The 13,175-nt window shown below is 39.2% G+C and overlaps 1 protein-coding gene across 2 annotated transcripts in view; it reads right to left on the bottom strand.

The window, feature by feature from the left end:
- Positions 1–3,492, bottom strand: part of LOC138299506 (sulfate anion transporter 1-like) — a 137,834-nt gene extending 134,342 nt beyond the window's left edge. The window contains exon 1 of one of the 2 annotated variants that reach the window (XR_011204765.1): positions 2,851–2,974. Coding sequence is in view for 1 of the 2 variants with exons in the window: in XM_069237783.1 (XP_069093884.1) it covers positions 2,851–3,471 (621 nt within the window). In the remaining variant the exon portion in view is untranslated. Of the gene's footprint in view, positions 1–2,850 lie in introns of both variants that reach the window. The other variant, XM_069237783.1, reaches the window with a different exon arrangement.
- Between the last annotated feature and the right edge of the window lie 9,683 nt (positions 3,493–13,175).

Raw genomic sequence — 13,175 nt, 5'->3', positions numbered from 1 at the left:
TAGGGGCAATGCTGCAAGAGTAGAGTTCAATGCTGTAAAAAATAAATATGATACACTAATGACAGGTTTTTTTTATTTAACAGGGGTCAAATGCAAGAAGGCATATTGCAACTCAAAAACACGTTGCCACATGGTCAGTACTGACTAATGTTGTTGTGGGAAGCAGGGATCCTTTTGGAATTAATTGGTAATATGAAACCATTGAGGACAGGAGACCCCAACAGTTATCTTCAAGGCAAATCTTCCCTGGCGAGCCGCTGTACTAAGCCCATTTTTAAAGGAAAAACAATTTTTTGGCCTGCAAATTATAGGTTGATCTCTTTGCTTAACACTATTTGCAAGATCTATGTGAAAATACTTTTCATGGTAGGGAACTGGATTAGCACCCATCCTGTTTTTTTAGTATTTTATTAAAGACAAATTGCTTCTTTCCTAAAATTGGCAAAACCTATGTTCCATGTCTCATGTACACGGACATTTTATTTTTTAATGGACTATATCCCATTAGGTTACAGTGAAAAATCAAAGTTCTTAGTGAAGTTTGTAACTCCAATAAACACATGGTCAATTTGGAGAAGCCTAATGCAATTATATTTTCTAAATTGGCAAAGACAGTTGTTTGGTTTCTTAATAAATCCACGGGGAACAGGCCCATATTTGTAAGTATTTATGACTTAATTTTGCAGTCTTGGTATTGGGAAAAACATTTTGAAGTAATAAAAACCTCTTCTAATGTCTAGAATTAATGCTTTCAAAATGTTTGATTTGCACTTTAGTGGTCTGTCAGCTGAACCACTAAAAAAGACCATCTTAGATAAATTGATTGTTCAAGCTCTTTAAGAGACCGTACGGTTGTCTTGACCAAAGATGTAACTGGGAGTATTTAAAGGGGCATATTTACAAGGAGCATGCGCTGCCATTGCATCATTATTTTTGATTCTCTAGCAGCCCATTCTGTGCTCCATCTTTACAAGGTGATGCATTTGGCCAAATGCGTACGTTTTTTAAGGCCTGCATTGGAAAATACCTGCGCTAGAACCGGCTGCGCCACACCGTTTTTAATGTATGCAGGGTAGGTGTTCCCTCATAAAATCTCACTAAAGACTGACACTGTGATATTTTCGAGTTTAGCAATGTAGGAGACATCTTTTAGATGTGTCAGGTTAAGCCTGTAATGCATCAAAATTCCTATGCCTCAGTAACACAGGTGTAAGAACTGACACATTGGCTGTGGAATAGGACTCTGAAGTCACTTAACACACTGTAATAAGTAAGTAAATCTCATCACCTCAACTAGTAGTAGGCCTACACATGTAACAATCATGCTGCAGGACCCCACACCCCTGACCAACCTAGGACCATGGCACCTATGATATCATCATCCAGTGCAGCAATGTGACGCTGTGTACTCCATGTACGAAACAGGCTGGGATTGCCACATATCCATACAGAAATGGGTCCCCAAGTCCAGCCAAGCCTACTCCAATCCACAAAAGGTAGGTACACACATACGGTAGGTAACACAGATATTGTCACTTTATATTACAATATTTACTTGTATCCACTCACATTAAAGTGTCACTCAGTATGTCACTTATACTTAGGTATTTTTGTACAGATAAGTAGACTAGGCCCACTGTAATGTCACACAACCATACTTTACATTTGTATGCATTACATCCAGGACCAACTGAATAAAGTCCAAGGTGAATTTCCACCATTTTACAATCTAATACAATAGTCCCCACACATTAGACCTGTTGCAACAGTCAGAATCATCGCATCGCCTCTGTTTTTTTACTCACTGCTAAAGTTGTGCTTGTCAGAAGTGCAGCACAATTTTTTTTTGATGTATCGTTGCTGCAAAGTAGTGATGCGTAGCTCACTGTAAATATGGCCCCCACTGTTTAAATGGAATTTTCGACATCCTGGGTAATTCAGTGATCTAGGCTCCAAGGTTAGATTTGGTTATGTATTTTTGAGATTTTTGTGTGCAATGCAGTAACTCGAGGTTCCTTTTTTCTCTGATAAAGATTCAGGGCAGGGATAAACTCTGAGTAGAAATTTTGAGGGGAGTACTGAATCATTCCCATTAATTTACTCACCTTACTCTAAATTTTGTTGTTAATTCCGAACTAAGATTAGATGTTAATAATATACAGAGTTGTTTTTCAATGGTCAAAAGACTATTTGAAAAACAATGTTAAAGACAGAAACTATCCTTTGATCATAAAATCTGTGGTACATCCCTATCAAAGTTTAACAGATGAAGAGGGTCTTTCTCTATTTATAACAAACTCCTGAAAAACGCATCGGGAAACAAATTCTACAAATCCACATAAGAATTGACCGGATATGGAGAATACCTGGTCTCAGGGATATAATTTGTTTGAATAATGACTATTGTATATGTGAAATGAGCCTTAAATACACCATAACCCATCTTCTTTTAGATTGCCTACTCTGTATAAGTGGAAAAACCCTTTGCCTACTTTTTAAGAAAAAATCGAGTTATAGCTCGAAGGAATGCACTAGCCACTTCATTCTCTATGAAATATTTTGATATTGGAACTGGCATTGCAGGATACACTAAGCTAATTCCGAAAAAGAATGTTACATTAGAGTACGTTTCTCAAGCAATGGTTATGTATAGATATTATATGTGTGGACTGTCTTTGGTTTATGGTCTATCTATTTCTTGTATTATTCCATGCTATTGAATATGATTTTGGAGGACATTGTATTAATAAATTGCACTGGCGTTTAAAGTTTTATACTTCTAATGGAAAATGTCTTTGAAATAAAACAATACAATTAGTAAATGTTCCTATATAATAAAGAGAACGTTACCTGATAAACTCCTGCAACAAAAGTTAAAGCAGTGGCGATGCTGATTGCGTAACATTCCTTCCCACACACTATGTTCAGTTCACTGACACTGAAGTTGAAAGCAGTTGTATTAGTCTCACTTCCATTCCAGCGATGCATCTCGCTGGCTGTACTGCGGACGTCATCGCTGAGGTCAAACCCGGCCAGTTGCATTTCCCTGTCCACAACCTGCCCCACCATCAAACTGAGCAAGCTGAAAATACCCACGGAGACATGGCGGGAGGTGCCCATGATAAAGTAAATTATGTTTGCGAAAAAGGAGGTGTAAAGGCTGTAAATGGGCTGGAGTCCGGCAAGCAGCGAGTAAGCTATAGCTTGTGGTACTAAAATGATTCCAACGATAAGGCCTGACATAACATCACCCCAAATGTATTCCTTGCATTTATATTTTGGCAGCCACCGTATTACAGGGAAAAAATCCAAAATCATGTTTTTCAGTCGCTTTGTCGTCCACGTGCAGTTCTTTTTCACCTTCACTTTAATGGATGCTTGCAACTTTGTTTTGATTTTAACCTTCCTTTTTATCAGAACAGGGCAGTATGGTTCGTTATCCGTCTGACAGGTTTCAATTTGTCCATTCATTTTCTCTTTAATTCTTCTTCAGCTAGAAGAAAACAAAACAGATAATTACTTTCTAACATATTTCAAAACGTATTTTCACATAGCATGTTTAAACATAAAAGAACCTTATCATGTTGGGCCTACCGCCTGTGTGTTTTTTATGCGTTCTAGGTGTCTTACGTTGGAACATATCACTGAATTTCTCTGAGTTCATGGGATTTATTCACAGTTTCCAATTTGTTCGGGTTAATAGTCCATGCCCCTTGATATACCTCCATAAAAAAATTGTTGGCCAGAAATTTTCATTTTTGATTTGTGTTTTTGTATCATTAGAGAAGTAATTTAGCTTGGGTACACATTGCTAATTCAGGCCATGTCTTCTGGATGGTATTTTTAAAAATGACGGATGTGTTAAAGTGATGATGTAATATTTCAGGAACCATGAGAATTATTTAATTCATTTTGGTGTCGAAACATAGGTTTTGGGGGTCAAGTAGTCTTATAGATACAAAAAATAACACCTTAGAGCAACCCTTCCACCATTTTCCAAACAGTTGGCTCTATAATGATGTTTTAGCTATCATATTGGCATTTGATATTCATATTGTTAAACATGAGTGAAGCAGGTGGTAGCAGAGGATCTTTACCTCCTGACATAGTGTTGCTAACTACAAAATCTGAGGGTTCCTTCAACAAAGAAAAATATGTCAAATGCCAAACTGATCGTAAAGAAAGTCTGACATCAAGTTCACAAAAGATTGAAACTGATGGGTGAAGAGGATCAAATTTGTTATCATTGTAACAACAAGTGCTACAAGTCATACATAATGGAAAAATCCTGGAAAAAAATTGTCAACAAATAGTGAATCACAACAAGAATGCAAGCCTTTTGAGAAAGTGATGACAACCAAACCCAATTCCCATCCACTTAGAAGATCGATGGCTAACCCTTGTCCACCTCCAACAACAGATCAGAAAGTAGAGGATCTTCCATGTGTTTAGCGAGAACAATGGCCATAGGGACTGATGAATGAACAAAGTACAGACTATGTGAGTTTCAAAGGGCAAACATGATTTTATCTGCAGCTAGTTACTTCCAGAATGAAGTTTTCAGCTGATTAGCTGATCTAAACAGTGAGGTGAGTGTATTTCCAGCGGATTTGTATGCCCACCCGAACTGCTTGTGTGCAAACATTCTGAAATATGAATGTACAATGAGCTCCCAGCAGCAACGTAACCACCAGCTTTCTGTTAAGTTTGCACTCTTTGAAAAGGCAAATTAAGTTTTAAAGCCACTCTTGAGTGCTGGCAATGGGTTCACACTCAGTGAAATCAAAAAATAATGGTCAACATTGATGAAACTGTATTGATTCACAAACATTCAATTAAGATTGTTCTGGTGAGAACATACAACAACAGAATTTGTTTTTTTAAGTCTAACAAAAAAAAATTATCCATGTATGGTGTTCTCAGCTGGTTTGACTCCTGAAGTTCTTGCTGCCAAAAAAGATCATGGAATGAAGTAAAATCAGCAGGAAACATTTTAGGAAAAGCCCTGAAAGATTTAGATTTCGGACTTAATAACAAATTTTGTGATGCCGCAGAGCTCCACAAATCATGGGAGTCACCAAGCATGTCAGATGCTGTCTTAAAATGTTTTACATCATTGTTTAATATCACCGAAACTGTTACAAACTAAAGTTCTTGAGTTCAGAACAGAAGCCAACAACATTAATGATGGCTTTGAAGATATAAGTGAAGAAGTGGAACACAATGAGCCGACAGGTTTATGCCTTTGCAAACATACTGTCTTTTCAAAATTATGTTTCATGGATTACATCATGGCAAAAAGAAAACTCTGCCACACTTGATGAATGTCCACGCAATCTATGACAAGTGCAAAAGTAGAGAGCGAATCACTTCAGTTAATAGGATTGGTGTATCGAGAAGTTATAATGACATAGTATGGAGCAGGAACTTGTTAGCAGCTCATGCTGTATAACCTTGTGAATCCGACAACCCACCACTTTCAAGTCACTTTACCAGGAAAGGATTTACAATTGCTGCCCTTAATAATTTTGATTTTGAAGAAAGCTTTTCTTTGTCTGGAACACCCAACACACATTATAGTGCCATGGTGGTTTTTCAAGACTGTACCAATGAAGTAGCTGCTGTAAAGCAAGCTATGTCACCCTTAGGCATAAACAAACAAAGCTGCAAACATATAATCCAACTGCTTTACCAATGTTTGCAAAACCACTGCAACCCACCAACAAGTTCCAGTCTACCAGAAAGTTTCAAAGTGGCTGAGGACATGGATCTTCTTCTGCCCGATGCTGCAGTCCACGAAGCTGATTTGAATTTAACTAAATTTATCATATTGCTTACTCTGTCCAGACTGAAGAATGAAGAAAAGCCAGTTCCTCCGTGGGCTGAAATTCATGCTCTGATCTCCCAGAATACCATCTCACTGAAAAAGGTTGGGTTTTACCAGTAATACCATCTCCAGTCACAAACTACGCAACAGTATACACAGCTCCAAAAAATGTCCAAAATGTCCATTCTCAGCTTGAAGGCTAGCCTGTCCTGCCAACCTTCTGCAATGAAGGTGTTTTCTGTGTTGTAGCTGACGTTCTTATGAGCAATCCATTAGAATTTGATGATCTTTATCCAGTGACGAGCGCTTTCCACATGACAAAAGTTGCATTGCGGTGTGAGGAAGTTATCTCAGTCAATGTGGCATAGGCTATGCACTTATTGAGGCTGAAATCTTTGGACATAAAACTGTCCAGTAAGTATTGAGCGGAACTCATTATGTTTGTTACAAGGTATGCTCATCATATCTGAGGCTATAGAAACATTGCATTGGAATGATTTCTGGGAGAAGTATGACAAATTACGTTTTGCACATCTTAACTCAGAAGTGAACAAGACACAGGGTGCACTTAATTCAAAAGACATAGGGGGTCATTCCGACCCTGGCGGTCCATGACCGCCAGGGCCGGGGACCGCGGAAGCACCGCCAACAGGCTGGCGGTGCTTCCTGGGCCATTCTGACCGCGGCGGTAAAGCCGCGGTCAGAAAAGGGCAACCGGCGGTTTCCCGCCGGTTTACCCCTGGCCCAAGGAATCCGCCATGGCGGCGCTGCTTGCAGCACCGCCATGGGGATTCCGACCCCCTTCCCGCCATCCTGGTCCTGGCGGTAAATACCGCCAGGAACAGGATGGTGGGAACGGTGTCGTGGGGCCCCTGGGGTCCCCTGCACTGCCCATGCCACTGGCATGAGCAGTGCAGGGGCCCCCACACAGGGCTCCATAATGATTTTCAGTGTCTGCAAAGCAGACACTGAAAATAGCGACGGGTGCCACTGCACCCGTCGCACCCCTTCAACTCCGCCGGCTCCATTCGGAGCCGGCTTCATTGTTGAAGGGGCTTTCCCACTGGGCCGGCGGGCGGCCTTCTGGCGGTCGCCCGCCGGCCCAGCAGGAAAGTCAGAATGACCGCCGCGGTCATTTGACCGCGGTACGGTCTGTTGGCGGTTCCCGCCAGGAGGGTGGCTTCCGCCGCCCGCCGGGGTCGGAATGACCCCCATAGTGTAAAAACAGGTGATGTTCAATATGCTCAGTTCAAAATCAGAAAACCTGTAAATCAAGTTTGTAGAATTTGTCAAAGAATGTGAAGAAAAATCAGAACTTTGCAAGTACTGGGGTAATGTTTCACACATGCTAGCTCTAGTGAAAAGCTGATGGGGAAGGTGATTGGGAGCAGCACGTGAAGACTGTGGCTCCAATGATTACTGTCGTTCACAAATTTGATTGCATAAAATACCTTAGATATAGTTTCTGGTACTTGGAAATAGTGAAAAAGCTAGAGGTGGAAAAATCATACCTTTACAGAAAATTCTTTCAAAGATATGTTATGGTGAAAGACAGAGAGGGAAGGTTCAATGCTGTGGCTCAAGATATGAAACTGGAACAGACAATCCAGAGGTCTCAGAAAAGCTCCAAGTGAATTGCTGGTCAGACACGTAAAAGTGAACATGTTGTTCAAGGGCAGCTAGTTTACTGTGAAGTCCTTTCTATTTGCAATGTTTTCAGAGAGATGACAAATTCAAAATTAATGGACCATCATGAAACTGTTCCTCACCACAAATCTGTGGGAAAGAGAGGGGGACGTTTTAATAAGCATGACAGCCTTCTTCATTTCATTCAGTAGCAAGGAAACCCCTTTCTGATGAGTGAGCCTGTGTGACTATACAACTTCATGTCCAAACAGTATGTGGATACCAATATAAAGACATCTACTAGGTGTCCTGAAGCATGGATCAAAACTACACATAGATTTGAAGCAGGATAGATTTGTGTTGAAAGAGAAAAAGCTGTTTGACATAATCACTAAAGCTAAACTTCCACGCTATAATTGCCTTAGTAAGAGATTCGACCAACCTACAAAACAGGTTAGAAAAAAAAAAAAACTTTCATGAGCACAAAGAGAGATGGATGTAGCAAAAGAAAGGGATGAATTTATCAAGGACATTCTGTCGTATGATCTTCTTCCAATTAACACATTACTTGATGGAGATGCTGCAACCAAACCAGCGATGCACAACTCATACAAGGGCTTGACAAAAAACTTTCACCTGAAGAATTTCAATTTGAAAAGGTGTCCCCATTGAAAGTTGCTGTTGTTGTGGACTATATGTCACAATTACGAATGGTCAAGATTTCATCCATGCAAAACTTCAGAGAGGCTGTTCAGAATGTTCTACCGATATCAATGACAGTATCCACCTTGCAAGAACTGAACATTATTTTTGACAGTTATCTTGAACTATCTGTCAAAGAATGTGAGAGAATCAGGCAAATGTCTACGAGTGAATAAATTAACCTTGCCTGCATCAAAAATTCGACACCTATACCTGTGCAACTTAATACATTCTTGCCAACAACATTGAACAAGATGAACTTAGAGGCGTTAACTAGCAAAAACATTGCTGATGCTTCAGTGAACACTGAATTTCCAATTATTGCAAGTGGAATGATTGTCACTGAGGACTTGGTGCCTGCAGAGATATATTAAAAAGGTACAGGTCATATTGTTTAAAACCTTAACAGCTAATTGGAGGAAGCTGACCTTTGTGTTGTGTCACACATTGAGTGGGCTGTTCGAAATTGTTCCAATCGAGTCAGATTTATTATTGTTCTGCTCAGATTTGTTGCAATGTTCATAAGTTAGAGATTGGCAGAGTTATGGATATGTTATGGAACAGGCGAGAAAAGACACTTAATTCCCCTTTATATTCTATAAAAGAAACCTGACCCAGAGACCCCCAGTGCTTTATCAAGGTACATATAATTACGGGTGATGACACTATGAGCAAAATTGGAACAAAGCTTGGAACTTTAACTGCTGAACCTGTGAAGTTTCTAAATGGATTTTCTGAGTCAGAAGAAGAATGTGACTTCAAAGACGTAGAGAAACAATGTGTGCATGTGTGGAAAATAAGTTCTGACTGTCACACAATTGACAATCTTCAGTACAGTAAGCTCAAGAGATCAGTCTGGCTAAGTAACCTTCCACAGAAGTCATATTCTGTGCATGGACACATTAAAAGAACGTTCTACTTGATCAGACGATGTGTAAATGTTTTGATTCATGCATATGTAGAGAAACATTTATGTAAATTTTTTGAGAAGATATTGATGGAGTGCTAAACCTACAAAATTTCCAAAGCCTCTACTCAAAGAACTTACACGTACATATACTTGCAAAATCTGTGCTACAAAAAGATGTCCTTGGTGAAATGCTCTCCTAAAATGTTCACAATTCTGAAAATGTACCACAAGTGTGAACTAAGAAAATGTGTCTAAAACAGGAGTTATAAACATTTTTTTTTTTTCATATTTAGATTATAAACATTGTTTAGTTGTATACATAAAAGATTAAAAACCATTATTATTTGTTACATTTTTTATATACACATCTTCTTCCTCTATTATAGCTGCCATTTTGAAAAATGGTAGAAAGGTTGCTCTGAGGAATTATTTTCTGCCTTTATAAGACTACGTGACCTCCAAAACCTATGTTTTGGCATCAAAATGAAGACTATAGGTCTCAAGGTTTCTGAAGTATTACATTATCATCACTGCAATATATTTGCCATTTTTAAAACTGTCATCCAGAAGAATTCAGGCCAGATCAACAATGTCTACCCAAGCTAAATTACTTCTCCGGAAAACAATTCTTTTATAGAGGTATATCAGGGGGCCGGGATTATAAAGTTCATTCATTAACTCAACAAAATGTCAAGTTATATGTTTCAGATGTAGATGTCTCGTGTGCAATAAATAGGTGCACGGCTCAGCAGGTTAGGGCCCCAAGAGTAGAAAAATGTTCTGTTTACTATCTACGTCTACCCTTACTACCTAAATGTGTGTGAGTGTGTGCATGTATGTGTGTGTGTGTATATATATATGTGTGTGTATATATATATATATATATATATATATATTTATATATATATATCGATGACATCTCGTGAAATGCTTTAGTATAGTTTAACATGCACTTTAATAAGTTATGACTCTTGTATTTTTGCATCTGATGATAAAATAAATTATTTAAAAAAAAATCCTATCAGGATGCCCTAATTTGGATAAAAAATATTTATGAGGTCAAAGACATTCCATGGGAGTTTCATTGCACCTAAAACATTACACATTATGACCATATCTGATCTATTGACTGTGCAACGAATAACAGATGCCTATCAACACAGGCATCCCAGTTGCTTGCAGGTTTTCAGAGAGCACTTTCAGAGTTGACGCAAAGGTTACAGATGTTTACGTTCCAGTGGGTAGTACCCAAAATGTGGTCTAATAACGGGATTTGAATAAAATCCCAAATCTGATATATGGTAATGTTAACTGCAAGTACAGCGCAGGGCTGTGTAGTTTTAATAAAGAAGGAGTTTGTTAAGGAGTCATGTTTCTTTATTCCCATCCACCACATGTAATAGCACAAAAGGAAAACAGCACATCCTATCTGGCTTTGTTTTCTACTCACCTGTCACTGTTGCCCCCAGATACATCAACATTCCAAACCCATGTCATGATGCTTTAAAGGAACAGCGTACATACCTTTCACCAAATAATATTGAATGGTAAAACATATGTAGAACAGCATAACCCAAACATGGGTAAAATATGAGAAAAACATTGAAGGAATATAATTAGTACTAAATACGCAATAACATTAAATATGGAACATTGAAAAAAACAACTAATACTAAGTCACAAATTACTCTTGATTTAAGGAAATAAGAATGATTGTAAGTGCTCAAAAACACGAACAGACAATATATTAGTGAAGTAACGTTCTCTAGTTTAGGAATACACAAAAATAGTTCCCACAACATAGCCTGAAAACCAACCAAAAGCAAGTCAAATGTTAAGGATTAATCTTTAGAGCAAGTTGGTATCACTCGTGGTCGTAAACTTCTCCGGGACCCCAATCCAACTTCTGGTTCCAATTTTTCCTCTGTGCAAGTATTTCCACTGTCCATTGCATTGGAATTGTACCTTACCATGCTCCATACCTCACCATGATCCAAAACCACTACACTCCCTTTGACTTCTGTGATTGCTTTGGGCCCCATGTACTTGGAGTTACGTTTAGGAGTCCAACCAGGCCTTGTAACATACACCAACTCTCCCAACTCCCATGTACTGTGCTGTACAGATTGTCTGTTGTCAAAACATTTTGTGTACTTTTCTCGATGAGCCCTCCTCACTTTGTCCCTAACCCCAGAGTTGTCTTACCTCCTCACACCCAACCACACGGCATTTAGTTTAGGTCCTTCTATATTTCCTGTCAGTGATTGAAATGGAGATTTTCCCATAATACTGTTAGGTGCATTGCAATGTGTCTATACTTTTTCCCACAAGACCACCTTAAGAGGTATTCTGTTGTCGAAAGCAGTCTGAACCCTTGATCTTACCAACTAATTCATTTTTTCCACTAAACCATTTGCCTTTGGGGCATTTAAAGCAGTGCAGAAATGAACAATGGACAGGTCATCAAGAAAATCCTTTATCTCTTGTGAGACAAACTGAACACAATTTTCTGTTCCAATGGCCTTTGAAGACTCTTCACAGACAAAAGCATCAATCAAGAATTCCAACAAACTACACTGGATGACTGACCCCACAAGCATGCTATGACATGATTAGTGGTGTAGTCCATCAACAACAAATGATATCTTTCACTTGGTGATGACAATTCAAAGGGCCCTACTAAAGGCCCGATTTAGATACTGGTGAATGGGTTACTCTGTCACAATGGTGATGGATATACCACCCGCCAAAATCTAAATCCCATTATATCCTTTAAGATTTAGATTTTGGTTGATGGAATATCCATCACCATTGTGATGGAGTAACTCATCCACCAATATTTAAATCAAGGCCTAAGTCTAAACCCAGCTTAGACCAGGGTTCATTTAGTACCTTTACAGGAGACAGAGGAGCCATTCTAGTGGAACTGGATTTGTTGTTCCAAGCATATTGCACACAGTCTCTCACAGGACCACCAATTGCATCCCCCTACCCTTGCTTTGGTAAGGATTCTCCCCAAGTGCACCTGATGGGCTTGACTGATGATTTTGTTACAGAGTCCTCTTGCAGGGACTAATCTCTCACCACAATAAAGATCACCTTCAACAATATTCAACTCATTTCTGACATTGCCCTTGATCCCTCCTATACTGAATCTGAAGCATGTTAACCCTAAACAACATAGTCCAATACCTATGTCCTTACTTGGCTTCTTACTCCCTCTTTTACCCACATCACAGAAGATTCCACATCAATAGTGTCAAAACTCACAAGAGGCAATCTAGATAAACAATCTGCAGGAACATTTGTTGCCCCTGTTAAGTACGCTACATGAAAATTTAACTCCATAAGCTTCTCAACCCATCTCTTGATACTGGGGGTCACATTCTTAACCTGCCTACATGCAATAATTTGAACGAAAGGTCTATAGTCAGTTCTCACAATAAACAGCAGACTCCATAAAAAACTTGAAATGGTTCTCTTCCCGCATGCAGACTCACACCTTCTGCTCAATTACAGAATAGCACTATTCAGCACCCTTGATCTACCTCGAAACAAAAGCAAAATTTCACTCTTCACCATCAATCACATGTGAGAGAATAGCATCAAATCCCTTCATGCTGCCATTGCTGGAGAGAACAGTCCTTCTGGCACTGAACTGCCACAAGGTTGGCATTTCACTAATCTTCCCTTTCTCCACTGAATTGACTTCTGCACAATTCGGAGTCCATTAAAAAATTGCCCCTTTCTCAAGGAGTAATCTCAAAGACTGCACCACACAGGGATACATTTTGAATAATAATCTGCTAGACCTAAAAACAATCTCACCTGCTCTTTATCACTTGGTGTTGGCGTTGATGATACAGCACTAGTGAGTTCAGATTTGGGACTGATGCCATCACCCAAAATTGTGTGTGCTAGAGGAAACCGTACAAACCTTGAGTTTGCACTTTTTCCACTTTAGAGTGAGACCACTGTTCCTAAGCCTAGTCAGTACATCCCTCATAGTGGTATCATGGCTCATCTTATCCACCTCCTTAAACCAAGATATCATCCTGGAAAACATAACATTCTTCACAGCCTTCAGTATCTCCTTCATCAATATTTGAA

Source organism: Pleurodeles waltl, chromosome 1_2 (genome assembly GCF_031143425.1).
Source record: "Pleurodeles waltl isolate 20211129_DDA chromosome 1_2, aPleWal1.hap1.20221129, whole genome shotgun sequence".
NCBI classification, from domain to species: Eukaryota; Metazoa; Chordata; class Amphibia; order Caudata; family Salamandridae; genus Pleurodeles; species Pleurodeles waltl.
The sequence above is the reverse complement of the archived record's forward strand: the minus strand, read 5'-3'. Positions and strand labels throughout refer to the sequence as shown.